The sequence below is a fragment of the Cryptomeria japonica genome, chromosome 5 (assembly GCF_030272615.1).
Source record: "Cryptomeria japonica chromosome 5, Sugi_1.0, whole genome shotgun sequence".
NCBI classification, from domain to species: Eukaryota; Viridiplantae; Streptophyta; class Pinopsida; order Cupressales; family Cupressaceae; genus Cryptomeria; species Cryptomeria japonica.
In genome coordinates this window covers 921,141,591-921,165,750 of record NC_081409.1, presented here as the reverse complement: position 1 = coordinate 921,165,750, position 24,160 = coordinate 921,141,591, and the positions used below count along the sequence as shown (strand labels likewise).

The 24,160-nt window shown below is 33.8% G+C and overlaps 1 protein-coding gene across 1 annotated transcript; it reads right to left on the bottom strand.

The window, feature by feature from the left end:
* Positions 1-319: 319 nt before the first annotated feature.
* LOC131066224 (uncharacterized) lies at positions 320-1,336 on the bottom strand. Its single transcript, XM_058000936.2, has one exon. It carries the CDS (start codon positions 1,334-1,336, stop codon positions 320-322), a length of 1,017 nt encoding a protein of 338 aa, XP_057856919.1.
* Between the last annotated feature and the right edge of the window lie 22,824 nt (positions 1,337-24,160).

The following is a 24,160-nucleotide window of genomic DNA, read 5'->3' as shown; positions in this document are numbered from 1 at the left end:
GGTTTAACAGGTGTCCACACATGCAGAGGATGACTTAAAAGTACACTATGCAAATATCATTATGATATGAAATATGGTTTAATTAAATGTATGCAAGAAAAAATAAATACACACGAGCATACCTGATATCGTACCATCATGGCGGTTGTTGGAGAAATTCATTATTTATGAAGTTGATCTGTAATGCACGACAAGTGAGGTGGAGAAATGAGTGATGGGAGTGGAAGGGAATGGGTGAATACGAAAATGGAATATTTATTACGAAGAAAAGTAATTCCACAAGATATGGAAGTATTTATTATGAGCATGCAGCAAAGATTTAGGAAGAAGGCGAGACGGCAAGCCTGCCGCCTGTTGGTGCAGGAATCTTGGCATTTGCTGGAGTAGTGAACTGTTGTAGGAATTTTTCTTTGGAAAGAGGCTTATGATAGAGGCGCATGCAATGATCATTCACCAACAATTTGAATTTTACAGGATCAATTATGGACAAGCGTACTACACCATTGGAAAATGTTTCAATCACCTCATAAGGCTCTAACCAGCGTGTTTGCAATTTTCCCAAATTGTCCTTATTCTCGGAATCATAAAGAAGGGCCCAATCACCTGGCTTGAATTCTTTGTATTTTATATATCTATCATGCCATTTCATGTGTTGATTCTGAATTGTTTCTGTGTGTTGCAGAACTGACTTCCTAATTTCATCCAAGGCATTAAGTTGCAGGATCCTATCATGTTGTGCTGCAGAGAGAATCATATCCAAAGCTATGGCTATTCTAAGTGTCTTATGCTCAAATTCCACGTGCATCATAGCCTTTGTCCCATACACCACCTCAAAGGGTGTAAACCCTATAGTAGTTTTCCATGTGGTTTGATAGGCCCATACTACTTCAAACAACCTACTAGACCAATCCTTACGATGAAGGGATACTATCTTGGTTAATATGGATTCAAGATCCCTATTGGTGATTTCAGCTTGCCCATTTGCTTGAGGATGGTAGGGAGTTGATTTTCTATGCCTTATATTATATTTATTGACTAGGGCAGTGATCAAAGTGGAAGTAAATTGTGCCCCTTGATCAGTCACAATCTCTATGGGAGCTCCATATCGTGTAAAGATCTCCTCATACAAAAATTTTGCTACCTTGTTATCCCTGACATGTTTAAATGCTTTGATCTCAACCCATTTTGTAACATAGTCAGTACACACAAGAATATATGACCTACCATTTGAGGATGGATCAATTGGCCTAACAAAATCTAACCCCCATTTGTCAAATGGTGTAACAATCACTTGTGGATGCAAAGGCATCTCATCAGACCAAGTTGGTTTGCCCATACATTGACATCTATCACACTTCCTGGTATACTTGACTGCATCCTTGTGCAAAGTTGGCCAATAATATCCTGTAGTCAGTATCTTTAGTGTTGTTCTCTTAGCAGCAAAGTGACCTCCACAAGGCTCATTATGGTAGGCATGAAGGATATCATAAGTTTCATCTTCTCTAATACATCATCTCATAACTTGATCTGGCCCTGTATAGAACAAGCAATCTGTTATCCATGAAATATTGAAACTCTTTTCTACAAGTAATCTTCTTTCTTTGGGTGAGAAATAAGAAGGGATTTTGTTAGCAGCTAAGTAGTTAGCTATGTCAGCATACCATGTAATGTTCACATTAATTGAAAATAAATTCTCATCTGGAAATGAATCATCAATGGCTTTAGGACCATCCTGTTTTTGAAGTATGGACATAAAGTCTTCCACTATATTTGCCTTTCCTGGCTTGTCGATAATAGTGATGTCAAATTCCTGCATTAGCAATAACCATCGTGCCAACCTACCTAAAATGGAACTTTTATTCATAAGGTACTTGATGGCTGGATGATCAATATGCCCAAAGATTTGATAGCCAGTGATATAGTGTCTGAACTTGTTGAGGGCATAGATAACAACTAACATTTCCTTTTCTGTAACAATATAGTTTAGCTCAGGTCCCTGCAAATTTTTGTTGATATAATAAATTGCATTCTCTAAAACTCCTTGTTTCTGCCCCAAGACTGCTCCAATTGCAAAATCTGATGCATCTATGTGAATGTGAAAAGGAAGAGACCAATCAGGTCCTTTGAGTACATGAGCTTGGGTTAAGGCTCCCTTAAGTTTAGAAAATTCCTCTTCACATGTTGGCATCCATTAAAACTCAACATTTTGTGTCAAGAGAAAATATAGAGGTCCTTCCATCTTATTGAAGTCCTTTATAAAACTCCTATAATACCCTGCATGGCCTAAAAAGCCTCTTACATCCTTTTGTTTTGCAGGAGCGGGAAGGTTAAGTATTACCTCAATTTTGGCTAGATCAACTTGAATGCCTAATTGAGAAATACAATGCCCCAACACTATCCGTTCTTGCATCATCATGAAATATTTTTCACTGTTTAGGGACAAACTGTGATCCTCACACCATTGCAACACTTTGGCAAGGTTTTGCAATGCTTCCTCAAAGGTAACCCCATAAGCAGTGAAATCATCCATGTCGATTTCCATACAATCATGGGAAATATCTGAAAACATACTGAGGACAACCCTTTGAAAGGTTGCAAGAGCATTGCACAGACCAAACGGGAGAACTGGATAGGCATACGTTCCCCAAGGGCAAGTGAAGGTTGACTTTTCCTAGTCTTCTCGAGCTATTCTGATTTGATTGTAACCACGAAACCCATCCAAAAATGAAAAGTATTGTTTGCCTGCTAAAGAATCCAATACTTGATCGATGAATGCAAGTGGGAAATGATCTTTCTTAGTAGCGGTGTTGAGCTCCCTATAATCCACACAAACTCTCCATTTACCTCCTTTCTTAGGGACTATAACCAGAGGAGATACCCATTGATTGTCTGAAATAGGGTAAATGAACCCTGCATTAAGTAATTTTTGTAATTCCTCTTTGACTACTTCCCTTAATGAAGGATTAATCCTACGTTGAGTTTGTCTAACTGGTTTACACTCTTCTCTTATATAAATCTTGTGAATACACAATGTAGGATCCAATCCCTTCATGCCATGATAATCCCATGCAAAGGCTTGTTTATGGGTCCTGAGTAGTTCTATTAAGGATAATCTCTGGTCTGTTGTAAGTCCACTATTGATGTTTAGGTTCCTTCTTGCAACAACCTCTACTTGAGTGCTTGACTCAATATTAGGTATTTCAAATAGACAAGAGGTTTGGATTTCCTGTGGCAACAAAGTATGAAATATAGCTGCAAGTGTAGGAGAATCCAAAGAACTTGCAGATGGAAGGAGTGTATGCAAAATACATGTTGGCATACCAGGAAACTATTGAGTTGTTCCATAATGATTTCCTATGATCTTGGAGAGTACCTTATCATCTTCTTGGAGTTCTATGAATGGTTCTCTAGTCAACATCATAAGCTGCTGAACAAAATTAAATTCCTCTGCTTCTTCTCCTATATCTGGCCATACTATTTTCTCTTGATCAAGTTGTGGTTGTGCAGGAGAATAAAGTGCAAGAGTTTTAGTGGTCATACCATTTGAATTGGTCATGTCCCTTGATCTATAACCTATGTATGCATCAGTTGTAGCAAGCCAAGGTCTTCCCAAAATGATTGGATATCCCCCCAATGTATCATTTTCAATACCTATTTACATCGAAATCATTTTCATCCTTCAATAAATTGAACCAACTCCTAGGGATCATTATTTTTCAATGCATGCATATCCTCATCCATGATGGATATCCAAGACTAGCAATCATCTATTTACATTACCTTCTTAACTATTCTAGGCTCATCAATGTTACAACAAAGAAAAAAATTGAATATACCTTTCTAGTTGTCTTTTCTACTAAATGGATCTCCTCAAAGGTTGAGGAGGAGGTGTTTTCCTTCTTTTGAATTCTCTAAGCTCTCCAAAAAATTTGATTATTAGGTTCAACCTCAACCCATGGATCAATATATGGTGAAATCTTCTTTGTCTTAGGTTGTAGTTTTAGGACTAACTTATCATTCTCCCTTGCATATTCAACTTTAAGATAAGTCATAATATCTCTAAATATCACATTATAATTATATCAAACTTCGTTAGTCATAGGACCCTAAATCGTGTACCCCTTTATGTTGATATGATAGGTAATGAAGATACATTTTATTTCCTTATTAATTAGTTTTGATCACTTCTCCTTAAGGATATACAAAATTTTTACAACCTCGATAGGATTTTATCATCCAAAAATGATGTAAGAGACCTATTTTTAGGTAATATGCGATAGCAACCACAACTACCCTAAGAAAGGAAGAAAAGATGTACAAAATATGCTTCCTAAACTAATCTTTGAGAGGAAGTTTGCAAAAAATAAACTGGTCATAAAGTTGTAAGTAAATAAACACAAAATAAATATATCAAGACACCACTCCAAAGCAACTCTATAGTAGTCAATAATCAAATGATATAATACTCTACAAAGAAAACTACTATCATCAACATGTAAAATTAGAGTAAATCTGAGAGCATAATGATACCTAATAATCAACCATACAAACTACAACTCCAAGAACCAATAAATAGACAAAGTACAAAATAGAAACCATGGATAGCTTAAAAAAATCATCAAAAAAACCATATGAATCATGGCACCCAAAATTGGGTTTGAATTCCAATGTCATCCCCTTGGTATTGATCTTCCTATCTATTTTTATCATATTCCTATCACATCTTATAATTTCATAAACTCCCATATTCGACCACCCAAACTTGGGCACCCAAATTTATCCTTGTTTAACATTTAAAAATATGTCCTCTAATGAGCGCAACAACCTTCCATGATGTTAGTCAAGATTCCAAACTAACCTCCCTCTTACATGCTATTATGCATCATAAAATATACCATACATATCTCCCTTCATGATGGCCTTACTATTAGTGTAGGTTTTTTATTTTTCCCATGTTAGGTGGTATTTATTTTTCCTACACATATTATATAAGCTTGCTTAGGTTATTAGGAGTAGTTAATATGAGGAAACATAGTGAAATACTTCAGCTACATGTGTTATTGTCTCCCACACATGGGTATTTGAGGTACATGCCCTCTTTTGGCATGCTATGCCACCTCTCATAACCACTATTTTGTCATTACCTAACTAGGTCATTAGGTAGTTGGGTTTCTCGCCCTCTTTTGGCTTAATGTGACACCTTTCATAAATCGTTTGTCTTCATGTAAGGAGCTTATGCCACAGATTTTGGCATCACTTTTTATGGCCCGAGTGGGATTTAATGCACCTCTTAGATGTATATGCCCTTATTTTGCTATATATTCAACATTCTCCTCTCACCTTCACTAGTTTGGTGATAGCTTGGTGAGAGTATTGAGAGTTATGCAATTTCTCTTGTCTTGTCTCTTTTTTACGTCATTTTAGATTTCTCTTCATTCAACTATTATTATCTTCAATTGTCTAATGCTTGGATTTACATGCGATCTGTGACTGGGACATTAGATCTTGACTCAATTCTTGTTTCTCACATAATCTAATACTTACACATGCCACAAGATGCCAACACATGGAAAAAGCATTGTTAGGGTTTCAAGCAGATCCGAAGCAAATATGAACTAACAATTATATGCAGATCTAAATACAAAAGATAAAGGAATAAAACAAGACACGGATAACATAGAGATTTAACGTGGTTCATCCAGAATGGGTTACGTCCACCATACACAATCATCCAATCTTTCTTATTATCCAGCAAAAACAATACATAAACATCTTAATGCCTTAAGCATCCCAGCCACTTATAACATGCGTTTTTAGGGAAACAAACAAAGTCGGCCTTTTTAGGGTTTTATTACAATGTCGGTTTTCATCAACAAAAAATATCCAAAAAAATATGTACAGTACTTTGTTGATCAGTCGCCACATATCAACAATCATGCCACCTTAAAATGGGATGCCCACCTTCACATGTGAGGCCAAAATAAACTAAAACAAAAATTCTAGCATAGATTTTAGAGAATTGAACAAAGCATGTCCCTGCCAAACATAGATATTATCATGGATATGACTACAGGACATGCTATGTTATCTTTGGTGGATGAATTTTTTGGTTATAATCAGATAAGGATAGCCCCACATGACCGAGACAAAATATCTTTTACTTGTCCTTGGGGAACATACTATTGGAACATCATGCCATTTGGACTGAAAAATGCAGGTGCTACATATCAAAGGGCAATGACCACAATCTTCCATGATATGATGCACACTTTTATGGAAGATTATATTGATGGGATCTTGGGAAAATCATATATCAAAGAAGAGCACCTTACTATTCTAGAGAAAATCTTTAATAGGATGGATAAATTCAATGTACGTCTTAATCTTTAAAAGTGTGTCTTTGGAGTAACATCTGGCAAAATCCTAGGATACATTGTGTCAGCAAATAGAATAGAGGTAGATCCTAAGAAAGTAAAAGCCATCATGAAGATGCCACCTCCCAAGAACATTAGTCAATTGCGCTTTCTACAAGGAAAATTGCAATCTATCTAAAGATTCATCTCACAGTTAGCAAACAAATGTCATCCTTTCTCGCATCTCTTGCACAAAAATGTACCTTTCAAGTGGGATGACAAGTGTGAAGAAGCCTTTTAGATGTTGAAAGAATATTTAATGAATCCACCTATTTTAATGCCTCCTATTGAGGGAAAGCCTCTTTTACTTTACATATCAACTACACAAGTATCTCTTGATGCTCTCTTAGCCCAGGAAGATCATGAGGGGAAAGAAAGAGAAATTTATTATATTAATCAAACTCTTGTAGGCTATGACATAAACTACACTCCAATTGAGCAGGCATGTTTGGTCGTAGTTTTTGCATCTCAGAAGTTGCACCATTACATGTTAACTCATATTGTAAAGCTCGTAGCCAATATAGACCCCTTAGAGTATTTGCTTAGCAAGGTAGATTTAATAGGGAGATTAGCAAAATGGGTGCTCATTCTTAGTGAGTTTTACATACAATGTGTAGACCAAAAAGCTATCAAAGGGCAAGTGATTGCAAATCAGTTGGTTGAGGCACCTTTACTAGATAATCAACCACTCTATTCAAAATTTCCACATGCTTCAATTCTTACAGTCACAGAAACCACATGCAAAATATATTTTGATGGATCATATACTCAACATGGATCGGGAGTGGGAATATGGTTTGTTACACCACAAGGAGACACTATACCAAAATCAAACCGCTTGATGTTTCCATGTACAAATAACATGGTTGAGTATGAAGCATTGGTTACTGGAATAAAAATGGCAGTGAAATGGAAAATAACAAATCTTTATATTTATGGAGACTCTCAGTTGGTTATCAATCAAGCGAATGATGATTATCAAACCAAGGATGAAAATTTGATGCCATATAAAAGTATGGTAGATGAATTTAAGAAATATTTTTGCTCCGATCGCTTTGAACAAGTGCCTCAATTGGAAAACAAGTAGCTGATGCTATGGCTATCATTGCTTCATTACTTTAGATACTTGAAAAGCATGAGCGATATGAATTCTTGGTTGAACAATTATACACTCCTGCATATGAAGACCCACAATCCCAAGTCATATGTCATCTCACCAGACCTAATTCCCTCATATATAGTGACATTTATACTTATTTGAAAAATAATACCTTTCCTCCTAATTTATCCAACAATCAAAAGAGAACCTTCATCCATAAAGCATCCCGTTACACCCTTATAGTTGATACCTTATATCGGCGAGGTCTTGATGGTACCCTTCTTAGGCGTTTGGAACATGACAAATATGAAACTGCCTTGCGAGAAGTTCATGAAGGCATTTATGGGACTCATTCTAGTGGTTCGACTTTAGCTAAGAAACTCATCCATTCAAGATATTATTGGCCAACTATGGAGACAGATGCACATCAATTTCTCAAAAAAAAGTAAAAAGTGTCAAATTCGTGGCAATTTGATTCATGCACCAAGACAAGAGATAGCCTTTGGCAAATCCATTATGCATTTGTCAATGGGGACTTGACCTCATGGGTAAGATCTATCCCCCATCCTCTAACGATCATAAGTTTATCATCACTGCCACAAATTATTTTACAAAGTGGATAAAAGTTGTACCTCTCACCAATATCAATGGAAAACGAATTGCTTCATTCATTATGGATTATATTATCTATTGTTGTGGTATTTCTCAAACCATTATTAATGGTAATGGTAGGCCCTTCAAAAACCAAGATGTTGAGCAACTTTGTAGCAAATTTCATATCCAACATCATTTTTCCACCCCTTTATTACCTGCAAGGCAACGAACCAGGCTAAGGCCTCAAATAAAACTATTTTGAAAATTCTAAAGAAGACAATCAATGAAGTTGGTTGAGACTAGCATGTACAATTAAACCCTTCTTTATGTGCTTACAGAACTAGTATTCACACACCTAGATGTGCAACACCCTACTCTCTTGTCTATAAATCTGAAGCCCTCTTACCCATTGAGGTTGAGTTGCCATCACTCCGAGTTTCATTGAAGGGGATAATATCAGATGAGGATTATTGTGTCTCTAGGTTGCAAGAACTAGAGTTGTTGGATGAGAGATGAGAAAAGACATTCAATCATTTAAAGGCTTACCAACAATGCATGTCAAGAAGTTATAATCATAAAGTCAAGCCTCGCATCTTTTAGGTTGGTGATCTTGTGCTTGAAGAGAATCCCCAAAATCAACAAGATAGATAACATAAGGGGGAGTTCGAACCCAATTGGTTGGGTCCTTTTGTTGTTGTGGCAGTCTATGGATCAAGGGCTTATCATCTCTCTACACCCGAAGGTGAACTGTTGGATGATCCAATCAACAGTATAAATATTCGTAAGTTTTATACTTAATATTTTTGAAAACCCTAGTGCAAGGGGCAAAAAATACAAAAACAAAAAGAGAAAAAGTGCAATAAAACAAGTGGTGAAAACCTGGCAACAGGCACTACTTGTGACAAACCAACTCTTCTATCTATTGGCATTCTAGAGTTCCTTCCAATCTGTCATCATTGTATATATCCATAATAAAACCTTCTATTCACTTCTATCTGATCATTTAATAAAGTTCCCATCCACCCATCATCTATCCATTTTCCATATCCCATTAATAAATCTTGTCATGGCTTGATAGCTAGTGCTTCCATATGCCTATCCCATTTCATCCATAATAAAATTTCCATACTTTGTCCATCATCTTTCCACCCATAATAAGGTGGCTCATTCTTATACTGGGGACAAATCCTTGACCTGGTTGTGGAGTAGGATCCTTGAGTGTCACACATCAGAGGATAACAATTTGGATTTTGATATGTGGATGCTAAGAAACAAGTCAATGTGGTTTTAAAAAAAATCAAGATATGGATTGTTGAATGATGAGCATAACACAAATAGGAAATATCAACTTTTAACAAATAAATGAACAACTATCAATCTGTATCAAAAGCCATTAAATGGGATGATCATATATGTTGTGATAAGATATCATACTTACAACATTGATGGTTTAATGTTTGTGTCTTGATTTTTTTGTTGATCACGTTTCGTATGCTACTCGAGGATGTCTGAGACTAGATGAGATATGATGGGGCATGGTTATTTTTCTTTGTTTTCTGCTTGTGGATTATTCTTTAGTAATGTATATACTTTTCTAAGGACATGATTGGCAAAAGATCATTGAGGAAGTTCCTAATTATGCGTGAAAAGGGATAATCCTTGTTTGTTGATGTGAGGGTAGTCCAGACATCTTGGTCTCATTGTACCTTGATGCTTGTATTAACTTGCTAAATAAAAATCCATGTAAGAAATACTCAGGTCATCTTGGTGTAATTACAGCTTGGTGCTTGTATTTTCTTACAACATTTTAAAAGCTCAATGATGAAATAAAGCACTCTAACAATGTGTTGAAAAGATGGAAAAATCATTTAGATAGGTTTTGCATTTCATTGCATTATAATAATTTCATTATTCATTCATTAGGTCATCATTTAATCATTCATTGGGGTCAACGATTATTATGAGTTATGATTGAGAGTACTTGGACAAACAAAAACATTTGCATTCATCTCATCGTTTTTTAGTGTTTGTTAGGTTCATTTAGTTTATCTTATCCTTAGTATTTAGAGTTTGTTGTGTTTATCATTTAGAATCATTTAAGTTCATTTAACATTATCCATTCATCATTATATTCATCCTCATAATAAGATTTCATATAATATATCATTGTAGGATCATTTTAGTATATAGTCATATTAAATAACATGTGTATATACCATTATTACCACAATATCATATCAGCGTATCATTAATCACATAATATAGGCATTGTAAGCATTATAAGCATCTCATCATAGAACATCATGAACATCATACATCTAACATACATCATAGATATACATATGGGAAACATAATCATCATAAGAACATGTAGAGGGTCATGGCATCAATATCTCATAAATCACTATATATATCATCATGCTAAAAATAACTCTAGCAATGCATATAGGTATCATCATCACGTAGATCATCAAAAAAACATCAAAAGCATATTCATAGATCATCATCATAATAGCATGCATGAAAATCAAAATATAAACCATGTAGAGAGTCCATCAAAGTCTGTCTGCATATCATGAATTATAAAATGTCCAAGTATACAATGATATCTGAGTCCAAAATATATAGTCCCAAATGATATAACAAAGTATGAAATCAAGTCTCAATAAATTAGGTGGCGCTACCACCAGAGGTTGTGGGTCTGTGAGGACCTGTGCCTGCTCCACCAAATGGTCTTGCCCCTGGATCTAGATCTTTGTGAGGTGGCCCCATGATATTGCCACTCTTTTTCTAAGCTTGTCTTGATGGTCGTTGTGATGTAGAAGCATAGTTGCTTGATATCTGGCTAGGGGGAACCATACTCTCATACAATCCATGCCAATGTGCTATCTCCTTCCCTACATGCACCATCTCCCTAATGGTATCACCATGGGCTCCCGATGTCCCAACCTTCTCCACCTACTCAAGAATGCCCTTAGCATGCCTATATCTCTCAATGGAACTATCCCTCTAATGTCAAGGCTTGTATTTGAGTCTGCATCTAATCTATTTGTGTCTGTAGCTGTGTAATCTGGGCTCACAACAAATCTTTATCATCTTGTGGCTGTTGAGGATCCTATATCTGTGGTTGTTGTGTGGGTTGTTGTAAATGGGCATCCAGTTGTCATGCTCTCACTACCCTCTACCTAATCAGGGGTACATCATCCTCTGAGTCATGTCCTTCATAGCCCCCAACGCCTCCAATATCTTGTACAATCCTGCGTAATGGACCACCTCTCCCCTCTAAACCTTGCCCTACATCTCTAACTCTATTGCGACCTCCATCTCCTCCTATACCTCCATCTCTCCCCCCATCTCTACATCGTCCTCCATGCATTCCACGAATAGCCAATGGAAATCCTCTACTTGCAGCTCCAAAAGGTCTACCCCGTACTCAAGCTCTACCACCTCTTCTACCCCCTCTCCTCCCTCCTCTACCATCATCTCCACCCTCTCCATCTCCACCCCGAACACCATGTTGTCGTCTCTTCCTCAGTCATCGGTCCTAAACCTTATCATTATCTAAGTCACCTGAGCTAGGTGGTGGCTCTACAGGATCAATCAACCTAGGGAATGGATGCTATGCGAAATATTGAGCATAATCCTCTATCATCCTTGCGTCTAATATGTGTGGTCATAAATCATATGGAAAATGTGGCATAGAAACAAACTCTACATAGGTGCAATCAAAAGAACGAGATGGACCCCACTCTGCCCTATCCTTGTATGTCCATGCATATTAGGCAACTCCCTGTGGCATCCCCTGAACTCTCTCAAACTATCTATAAATCTAAGAGAAACTTTGGCGCTGAATGACATAAGGTGTCCTACCAATAAGATATCGATTGTGGTATATCACTAGCAGAACCCTAGCATCATCCAACAAGGGCTCACAAGCAACATATGGCCTCCAGACCTAACGACATCCATGGTATCTAACACATACCTCTAGTACACTAGCTTACGTAGCTTGGGTTGGGTTACAATACCGCAATATAGATATATATGTTTGTCCATCCCCTCACACCTGATCATGTATAGGTCGTGTAACTGCAATATGCTCCCAACACCATATATGTAGTAATGTAACCCTACTCGACAGACTAGCAACACCATCATACACTACCTAATGAAGATTGTGATATAAATGTGCCAACATACACACACCCCATGCATATTGAGTCCTATACTGCATCATCATCTCCAAAATATGACCCTAGCCAACGAAAAGCCCATGTGATCTCCTATTAGGACAGATAAACCCCCTAATCAAACCTGCCAAAATGGAGGGCAGAGGCTCATATTACATCAACATATCCTCCCATCACACCTCAGAGCCACCAATTGTCTAATCATCAAATACTCTCTGCAACGCTATTGTGCCATCCATCTCATGATGGTCACACTGCACCAACTCACCAATGATAGGGATGCGTAAGATCCTATACACATCCTCAAGTGTAACATTGATCTTGCCAGTAGGAAGGTGAAAATATTTGTGGTCACTATGCCATCACTCTATGAGTGCTGTCAGTAACCCCCTGTTCATCCTGATCTCATATTTATATAAGATGTGTCTCAATCCACATGCATCTATATGACTAATAAATACAACATCTAAATCCAGAATCAAATGTCTCATGGATGGAAATCGCTCTCGACATTGAGGGACATCTATAACCTCCTGGACAATCAAACATTGTTCTCTAAGTCAATTATCTACCAATTAATCAATCTACCATTAGCACACATATGGCTAGTCAATAAACTCTTTATCAGAGACTAGATCGGTCTCTTTGAGCTCCTACCAATACTACAATCATTCATCATGATCATCTTTAATCAAATAATTCAAAATTTTATCAAACTTTATCATCTATTGACTTGGATGACAAATGCGGTAAGGTAAATCTCATATGTGATATCAGAAATAACATTTGCACAAACAATAACAAATGTGCTATAGTAATACATGAATTCCCTAAATCATAAAGCATATGCGCTAAAACAAATCTTAAATGCACAAAAGCGCAAAAACAACATAAGCGCTAATTAAATAGTCATATGGGCAACAAGATTTAACATATGTGCATAAACATTTAATAAATGCGCGGAGAAACTTAACAAAAGTGTAAAAATAATAAAAGCGCTAAAATTATTGTAAAATGCACAAAAAGCTTTAACAAAAGTGCTAAAACTACATAAACAAATAGAAAAAAATAAAACCTAACTAGCACAAATCTACGATTTTCCAAATTTGACCTAAAAAATTCATGAAAAATCTAAATAAAGCTAAGATTTTGGATACCTACCGGGGGTCCATACTCTGGTGGCCTCTGGAATCTTTGCACTCGCTCAAAACAATGACTGTGGATAGGAATTACCATCCTGACAACTGGCAGCACTCCAAAAGCTCTCCAAGTGGGCTTTACTCTCTTCAAAAACTCAAAGATCCAAGTGTGCAAATGAGGTGGAAATGAGCCCAACCTTCCTTTTATAACCTAAATTTGACCAAATGGGAGGTATTTTAATTTTTATAAAATGGGGTATTTTTTATTTTTTTAAAAACCAATTTCTCACAAATTTATAAAGGGATTTTTACAATTTTTATGAGATTGATCAATTACTCAATTTTTTCCAAATTTTTCGTTGATCAATCTCTCGAGGGGGCATACCATCGATATTTCACCGACGTCTGGGGCAAAATCAGGCTTGATTTTATTCTTAATTTTTCTTTGAAACAATGTTGTTCCAACATTGTCTCAAAGAAGGGCAAAATGTATACATCTGAAAATGGCTATGACTAATTAAATAAATATTTTGTATTTATTTAATAATTATTCTTCTATTAAATAAATAAATTGAAAGGTTTATTTATTTAATTCATTAATTCTTATTCCTCTATTTCAATTTATTAATTAAATATTTATTATTTAATTAATTATCCTCGTTATTGTTCTAAAGTCTTCTTCATTAAATAATTCAAAATTATTTAATTAAAGATCTTTTACACATCATTCTTTCTACATCATCCTATTTGCCAACTCATTTCTAATGTGGCTAAAATTATTAATTTTTCCTATTTATTAAATAGCTACATTTAATCTCTAACTCCTACTCTTAGTCAAGAGGAAGAAGACACTTAGTTGTCCTCTTACTCCCTATATCCTCTCCACTATTCCTACATCTTGGGAGGAGGATGTGTTCACCTCATCCTAGTCAAACTCTACTTGTCCTGCATTTCTTATATTATCTCCAACTATCCTATATTCTTGAGGTTTCTAACTATGGTCAACGTTAGCAAGCTGCAACTTGGACTCCTCTTCCACCTTTTCCTCCATCCTACATGTCTAGGAGTAACATTCTCCTTCTTTCTCTCTCACTTCTAACCAATCTCTCATAGCCATCAATTTGTCAAGATTCACTCTCAATCGTTGATCTTGGTCACATGGGATTTTGCTCATGCAAATCCTATAAAAGGAGCATTTTTCCAACAATTTGAAACTAGTCATTATTTTGCAAATAGGTCATTTTTAAAGCAATCAGAGAAATTTCACAGTGTACCTTTGGCTTAGCTTATATTTTTCATATAGTTTCATAATATTGTCTGCATATCATATCTAGCTTGCATCTAGTAGCAAAATACCATTGTTTGATCATCTTTTGTCATCTTGAGAACTAGAATTAGTGCAATTTGAGAGGAATATATTAGCAAACCAAGATCAAAAGGTGATAGGACACAATGGGACATCAAAAAGAGGTTTAGTTGTTTTAATTTATTTCCTGTATTTGTTACATTGGTAATCTAGGATTTTCTGTAGGATTTGAGTTTTGTGGTAGCTTATATAGTTCTTGCTGATTTTTAAAATATTTTCCAAGTTACACATCTCCAACCTTAACAATGATGACATTGTGCTTAAATAATTTTATTTTTTTCACCTCTGGAAGATAAATAGTATATAGTCCACCAAGGAGGCGTCTACTAAAATTTTCTCCACAAGAAACTTGATTACTTGACCTAGTTATAACCAACTTCTTATTACAACTACAAACATATTCCCAAACTTTATTTTTTTCAAATATAATTGTGGTTTAAAATAAAATTGTGATCATTGCCAAACTTACTTGTTGAACAATTATAATCATGCCTATATTTAAATCCATAGTATAACCAATCATGTCGCAACCCCATATATCTTATAAAATATGTAAAAGCACAATATAAAATATCCATTTCTATCATTGAGATCTTTTAATCATTTTACATAAATAAATAAGTCAACAATATTTTACGACTCAAATTTCAACACTTAGGACTATGACCACACAATTAATGAAATTAAATTTATAAACAAATCAACACTAGGAAGTAACTGAGAACATTTTCAATTTGGCCAAGCTAAGGTGGTAGAGAGACCTCAAATGTGACTCAAAAAAAAGAGTAACATTTTCAATAAATAAATAAGTCAACAATATTTTACGACTCAAATTTCAACACTTAGGACTATGACCACACAATTAATGAAATTAAATTTATAAACAAATCAACACTAGGAAGTAACTTAGAACATTTTCAATTTGACCAAGCTAAGGTGGTATAGAGACCTCAAATGTGACTCAAAAAAATAGTAACGTTTTCAATAAATTGACTTGATGAAACGTGTCATTTAATGAATCTAAAGAGTTTAAAATTTGTCAAGTTTAAAGATGTGAAAAATAATCTTGCATCTATGTAGTGGGAACCTAGAATCTAGTCAAAGGCTATTTTTTATTTACTTGGTTAATAGATTCAAAATTGAACACAACATACCAAGGAATATAAAGAGAATTTGACACAAACCAAAAATGAAAAAATGAAATGAACAAGAAAGACCCATCAAAATTAAAATAGACATGACAAAAATTTCTAAGTAACTTATATAAATAATAGGGTACAACCTACCACAATTATTTTACAAATGTCTTGTCAAACCATTGATAGGTTCAAATAAGTAAACGCCTATGCATGTCATTCACGAATAGTGGATTGTAACATGATCTTCATTCCTTGCCATAAATTTTAGGGGCTTTTTGAATCATCACACCTTCCTTCATTTCATTTGATATTTCAATTTCCAAACTTTGGACTCATATGTCATCACTTAAACCTAAGAAGAATAAGTCTTGAACTAGATAAGCTTCAAGTAAAACTTGATATGAATAAATTCAACTAAACAATATTGTGAATCTATTGTATGGATACCAAATTTGATAAGCATGGGATCATCCTCATAAAATGAGAATTTCAATTTACTTCACTGCTATAAACTCAAAAAATCTCCATTAAATAATTTAATGAAGTAGGAGGAGAAATTGATAAATTTGAACATCCATATCCATTATGAAGAGTATCATTTTCCATGGTCGAAGAAGAAGAAACAATGACACCCTTAAGTAAATATTTTTTTTGTCCAATTATTCAAGGTGCCAACTTGGAATAAATATCTCACATGTTTAAAAATATTCCTAAAATTGACTTGGTTGATCACTCTTTATTTGTTGTTCTTTTGTTCTTTTAGTGCTTCTAATTCCTCAAATTTCCTCTATATGCATTTGGAAAGATGCAATAATAAATGGTTAATATTAAGGTTATATTTCCCATTTACAATTACTTGAAGAATTGCCACATATTATTTTCACAAGACAACCATCTCGTCATTTCTATATGTTATAAAATCAACAATAAGAGCAAAAGGAGAGATAAACTCTTTAATTTATCATCAACCCAATGGTCATGTGTAACATTATCCTCATAGAGTTCTCTATTTGTGTATGGTGATTAATATCATCTTCCAGTTCTTGTTCAATAATTTGTGTATCCATTTTTTCGTTTCTTTTAATGACCTTGGATTTGGGATATTAACAAAAGTAAACTTACATTTCTCTTTAACGCAAAAAATACTTTAAAATAGGATATATTGTTATTTTTTGTTTGTAGAACTTCACCTTCATTATTCTCTTAAAGGTAATTGAATATTTCATACTCAGGTTGCATCTAAGTTAGAGGGAGAATTCTTTATTATTCATCTTCATATTTCTTAGTTTCGATTTGATCATTGATATTTTTCTCAATCACACTACTTAGAAAACACTCTTCAAAATGTCTCAGAAGTAAAAGCTTGCATTTTAAGAGAAGGGGACATATCTAAAAGCTTATTCTTACTCTCTTTCTTGGGTATAATGTCACTGAAACATTGTTCAAAGGTTGTGATTGTTGAAGGGGAACACATAGTAATATTCTTAGACTAAGTGTAATGGTGTTCATTATTTGAACAAAAAAATAAAGGAGTGTCACTTTCCTCATCATTAAAAATGGTATATTTTAGCTTGTTTCCACTACACAATTCAATCAATAAGTTTTCTAAGTCATTCCTCAAGAACTCCCTTTAAACTCAAACTTTTGAATTTTAAAAAATCATTAGAAGAAGATAGCATTCTTACCTTTTTATATTAGAACGCTATTCTATGTAATAAACTATTTCAAGATGAATTTGTATTATTATGTATCATAGGACTATTGGCTCATTCCTTGAAACATTTGGAGTGTATCATTTAATGTAAAAAAAATTCAAAATCCCAAACAAACTTTAAAAAAAATTAAAATTCTTATTTCAACTACTTCTCTTTATTTCATTTTTATATCATACATCCTATTGTTCTGATAAATCTAACTTTAATATGTAATGCAATGATGAAGATACAAAGTTTATTATTTTGACTAGGTTGATTAGTGTGATGAATTTGGTTCAAGGACCTATTTAATTGTTCTACAAATCCCTTGATTGACTCTGTTTCTTTCTTTTGAATTCTCAAAAATAGATACGATAATGCATATAAATTAATAATTTATTTGAATCTTTTAAGAGCATCTCAATTTGAAATGCATCCATTTTCCAAGTTTTGAAACCAAACAGTTAAAGGTCTAACAATGGTTTGATTAAACAACTGTACAAAATTGTTTCCTTGTTTAGTCCTAAAATTCCACTAGCCATCGGAAATGTTTGAATATGTTTTCTTATATTTTGTAGATTTTCTCCAGTTAAATTCAAGAAGGAATTAACACCATGATATAATGCATTTCACACTCTAATGAAATTCCTTCATGATATTGATCAATATCCTTGTTAAGTTTTAATTATGGTATAGTCACCAAATTCCATTCTAAAATAATTAGAATACATTAGCATTTCACTCCCCAATCGAATCACTAAAAATTATGTCAATAAATAGAATAAATTAAATAGTTTAATTAAATATTTAGTTCAAATTTTTAAAAAATTAATAAATTTTCACTTTAAAATAAAATTGAGACTATGTCATACTTAAAATGACTGTAATTCACACTTGTGAAATAATTATAATTACACTTGGTTTAAAATTCATGCTACAACCAATCATGTTGGTACCTTAAAAATCTAATGAAGCCTACCAAACTGACTGGAAAGCATGTATTTCTATTGTTGATATATTTTATTCATTTTGCACAAATTACTAAATAAACAAGATTTTACAACTTGAATTTTAAGACATGTGACTATGATTATAAATGATGACTTTGAACTAGTAGAAATATCATCACTGCAAATAATTGAGAATACTATTTAATTAGACTTGATAACACATATTAATATCTTCCATTTGACCAACTTGATGTGGCACAAAGACTGCACATGACTGCACATGTGACTCAAAAGAGTAACACAACTTTCAAGAAATGGACTTGATGATATGTAACATTTAATGAAGATAAAAAAAAATATGGACAATTGTATCTATCAATAAGGTAATATTAAAATCTACATTTAATTAAAATCATCTAACATTAGTATGGTTTTGATACTTAGATGTGTAACAAATAATCACAATGATGAATTCAATGAGCATAGGTGAAATCATATAGTTATAATGAAATTGATGAATTTGAAACATTATTGAATCCAAGAATTAAAAAATTCCACACATGCATGTGAATCTAAATACAATGTATAAAACCCAATTCTAATACATAAAAACATCACTAACAAGTATGATAACAGTACCAAAACACAACTTGACCTCAAACACATACACATATAAATTTAAAATACAAATCTAGATACTTCAATGGTAATACAAAAAAAACATCATTGACAAGTACAAGAAAGCATTAAAAAAAATCTAAATTGATCAATAGAATGAAGCATATATGTTTGGGGCCTCATTAATGTTTGAACTTTGCTGACAACTCTCCAAAAGCACATCTACTAGAGGGGATCATACTAGATTGATTTCTTCCAATCTCTAGCCATTTCACATCAATAAATTAGTCACCCTTACCAACTTTGAAGGTTATATTTTAGATTTATGAATCATCACAAAATTGGTGACTCTTATGGCTTTATATCAATTATACACTTTTTGTAGTCTTGAATGTCAGAAATGTTATCTAAATTGTCTTTAATTCATGTTTGTTGCATTGTTTTCTTTTTCTTTTTTAATTTTCAAATTATGTCTATGTTGATGTCTTTTTGATGCAGGGTTCTGATCGGTTGATATGTTCGAATTTTGGCGAGCCTGAGAAGCCTTGATGCTACGAACCTCCTCTACAGATCACATCTCATGATTTGTTGGGTCATATGGATAATGATATGTATATTTTTGAAAGCCATGTAATGGGAGGGTGATCAAAATCAGATATGTAATTGGATATATGGGGTTTTTTTTTATTTTTTGCTTTTTGGGCCACAACCTGAGGTTTTCTTGTGAGTTCTTTCTTGTCGGTATGCCCTTTGAACCCGTTTGTATCAAAATTCAATATTAATAAAATATAGTTTAGTGGCTTGCCCACTTTTATCAAAACAAAATAAAAATAATAATAAACAACTATTGCAACATAATTATTGTTTTACTAACTATTTATATTTGATAATTTCCCAAATAATCTTACTAACCATGTTTGATATTTATAATTATATATAATCCCAACTCCCAATCCCAAGATTTCATCTTGAATCCAAAACGATGAAGTGAAACATTTCTTTACAATTTAAAGATATGCCTACTTTAGTTTAGTTAAGGAACCAAATCAAATATAAGCAATCAAATCAAATATAGAATTTGTGTCCAACTTTAGTTTAGTTTAGTTAAGGAACTATGCAACTCATACAAGCAAAGCTAGCACTAAATAGGCACGTGCAAATGGAGCACTAAAAATATCACACACTCAACTATTTACTAAAATGGTACATCGAACGAGGTCCATATATAAGATGGTGTGGATACAATGAATGTAGACACATGATTAATGGATATAATGAATTTGTTTTATTAAAAATAAACAAAAATATATAAGCTTGTGTGGAGACAATGAATGTAGACAAATGATTGGTGGATACATTGAATTTAGACAAGGTAATTTAAAATATGATTGATGGATATGTTGAGTTTACAAATATATTTTTTATGAAAATTATTGAATAAATAGTTGGTAAGTAGAATATTAAGTCACATTTAGAAATGTATTTAATTATAGAAATAATATGAATTAAAACTATTAATTAGAATGATATTTTTATTTTATTTTTTCAATAAAAGTGGAGGACCACTAATTTTATTAATTATAAATTTATACAGTCCTGGTTCAAAGAGCACCGGTAGGAAAGAACTAGGCAAAGAAAACCTTCGGTTTTGCTCATAAAAATTCCATTGGGAAGATAATATGACCGATTACATTGAAATAGAGAAGTGAAATCTCCAAACCAACCCAATCCCATCCCAAAAAGCCATATAAGCCAATACCATTTACATAGATGATACCCAACCCCCCCAAAATCTGTGTAGCAGATACAAAATTGTCAAAGAAGTGGTGAAGCAAACAAGCATCAGAAGTGCAAAAACCAAGTACTAGAACCCTCATCTGGAGGGGGCAACATCCTCTCAGACTGGGAAGCAGCCACAACCTGAATAGTCAGAGCAACCACTTGCAGAGGCTCAACTACTCTTAGAAGAGACATAAATGCCTTCATCAAATCAAGGAGGAAATGTATACCTGAAAAAACATTTACAGCCACAGCCAAAGTACTCGAAGAAACATGATCTAAAAAAGCTACAAGAGCAAACATCGTGTCATCATATATGTCAGAAATCAAACCACCTCTTAAAAGTGAAAGTAATTCACAAAGCCAGCCATTAGATAGTAATATTAAAATGATATTATTATTAATATATAATTAAAAATATTAATTACAATGATATTATTATTATAATATAAAAATATATATTATTTTGTTAGTGGGTTAAATATAAGGCAAAAATGGTCGAATAAAACAAATTTGAAGAGGGTTGGATCAAAATAAATTTTGATGGGGTATCAAAAGGTAACTCAGAATAGGGGCTGGATGTGTTGCTTGTGATTGGTCAATTAACATTCTGGCATGGAGTGCTCAAAGGCCTGAAGATGGGACAAATAATGAGGTTGAAGCAAGGGTGACCTTGCTTGCCGTAAACATGGCAAGAAAAATGTCAATTTCAAATCCACTTGGAGGCTGATTCACAAATAATTACAAATGCTATAATTAAAGGGGACATGCAAATCTAGAAATTAAACAAGTTGATAAAATTAATTAGAGTGAAATTGAATAACTTTCAAAGCTTCAAAATCATGCATATACTACGTGGAGAAAATGAAGTGGTGGATGTGTTGTCCAAGTGGATGGTTACATTAATGAATGGCAGAACCAAGAGATTTGGGAGGATCTACACGAGGTGGTTCTTGAGGACGAAGGCATACAAGATGCAAAAAATGCATCATGAACAAACATGGCATTGATTGTTTAATCTCCCATGGAATCTCATCCATGTGAAAGAGTTTGTAGGAAAAAGAAAGGTTGGCATTCACACTTCATTTTGTACATGTCAGTGATGAAAACAATGTGAGATGCGAGAAGAATGGAGGCAAATTTCTCGTTGCAAACAAGGAAAAACATTCTTGCATTCTAGGGCAACGTCTTTCATGACAGGTTGAAGAATATATTTAAAATCAAGGATCCTATGTTTTTCCAAGTCATCAAAATGATGTTGAGTGAGGAGTTTTTGAAGGTTAAATACAAATACTATACCAACATTGATGTTGATTCATTATTCTTAGATTCGTTTCTCAAATTGGGTAATAAGAAGGAAGCCCCTATTTATGATGAATGGTGTTGAGGTGTTAGAGATTTCATTTCAATTGGCAAACTTGGCAAGGGATTTGTGGTGTTGGGGGGGGGGTCTGGCTTCATGTAGCAAAATACACTCCTCTGTTACATCCCTTCCTCATCTGGAGTGTGTCGTGTGACAAGGAGGACCATTAGGTTGAACCCAAATCGGGTTGCATTTTATCAAGGAATAGTTGCAAGACAAAGAAGCAAAGGAAAAGAGGTGCAGACAGAGAAAGGAAGCACCTGAAATTCGACAAGAAGGATTATTGGGATGGTCGAATGCAAGGGAAGAAACTATTGTAGGGGAAGTAGTAGGTTCAAGCTTATTTTGATTTCAAAAATATAAATTTAGTTTAAATTTATTGTAGTCGGGTAGCTATATACGGTGAATTTCCCAAGTGGATAGCAGATAATTGGTTGTAGATACAATAAATTTTGTCTATATTGATATTACGTTAAACTATGGATAATTGCATGTTTGAATGACCATAACAACAAAATGGGCTATTATCAAATACATTCATTAATCTTTATATGGTAGACCGATTTTTGTAAGAAGGTACTTAACCTTGAGTTTCCCAAACAAACATATAGGCACCAAGTGACAACCAAATTCGGGGTACCCTACGTAAAGGGTATGAGATGTGTCAAAAGAATTAATGGTCATGATAGAAACGTTAAAGTCTTCGATACGTATTTCAATGTCTAGGACGATACTCTTGTCGGAACGACCTCTCGCAAGTAGTTCCTAATCGTCCTCGATTAAATACAAGTCGACTGAATATGATTATAATTCAAGTGACCTAGTTCCTAACATTTGTCCTATATACACATGAACTACATCAACACCCACATCTTCTTCATAGCAGGTTTCTTCAGTTGATTGTTCATAATGATAGGAATCCCATTCCCATTCATTGGAATCTGTCTCGCTGAATTTTGTAAAGTTGGTTTGAGAGTAGTTGGACAGAAGTGCAAAAACTTATTGCACTTTTTTTAATAGTAATACAAATATAACCTTTACCAATTAAAAATATATCAAAAAAATTATATTAATATTAATAATATTATAATTTACATTTGATAATATTTCTTATAGTTAAAAGCAACTTAGAACGTTCTAGCATATGTTTCTTATATCTCAAGAATGTGCAAAATGCATTTGACATATAAGAGGACATCGCATACCTAATATTGAGTCATTAGGTGAAATAAGTGCAATGTCATCTATGCAAGGATGAGGATATTATAAACTTATGCTATTCTTGATGAGAACATCAATGTGGTTATAACACAATGAATGTATACAAAACAATCAACATTAAGGAGATACAATACAATAGATCATTATTTAGGGCTACACAAGAATATTTTTTGTTGATGGTGATGTAATTGGTGATCATGTTCATAACATCAAATTGGTTATGTTAATTTTTTTCCATATCTTATTAAGGCTAAGTGTTCAAACATGTTCCTTTTATCCTTGAGATATACTTGATCAATTCTAAAACTATTATGATTGGAAGGACAAGTACTCTACTCCAAACTAATATATTCCATAACAACCACTACATCTAAAAATCATGCAACAACATATAGAAGGGATGAAATATATAGATGGTACAAGGAGTGTAAAAACTATCACTTTGGCACCTTGATAATGAATAATCAAATAGAGAAACATCTTTATCTTATTATGTACACACTTGTAAGTTAGCTAGTCATTATGGCAAAGGATTCAATATTTTACAAAAGGTTGGTTATATAAGAAAAGGAATAGGTTTGAATCAATAAGTTAT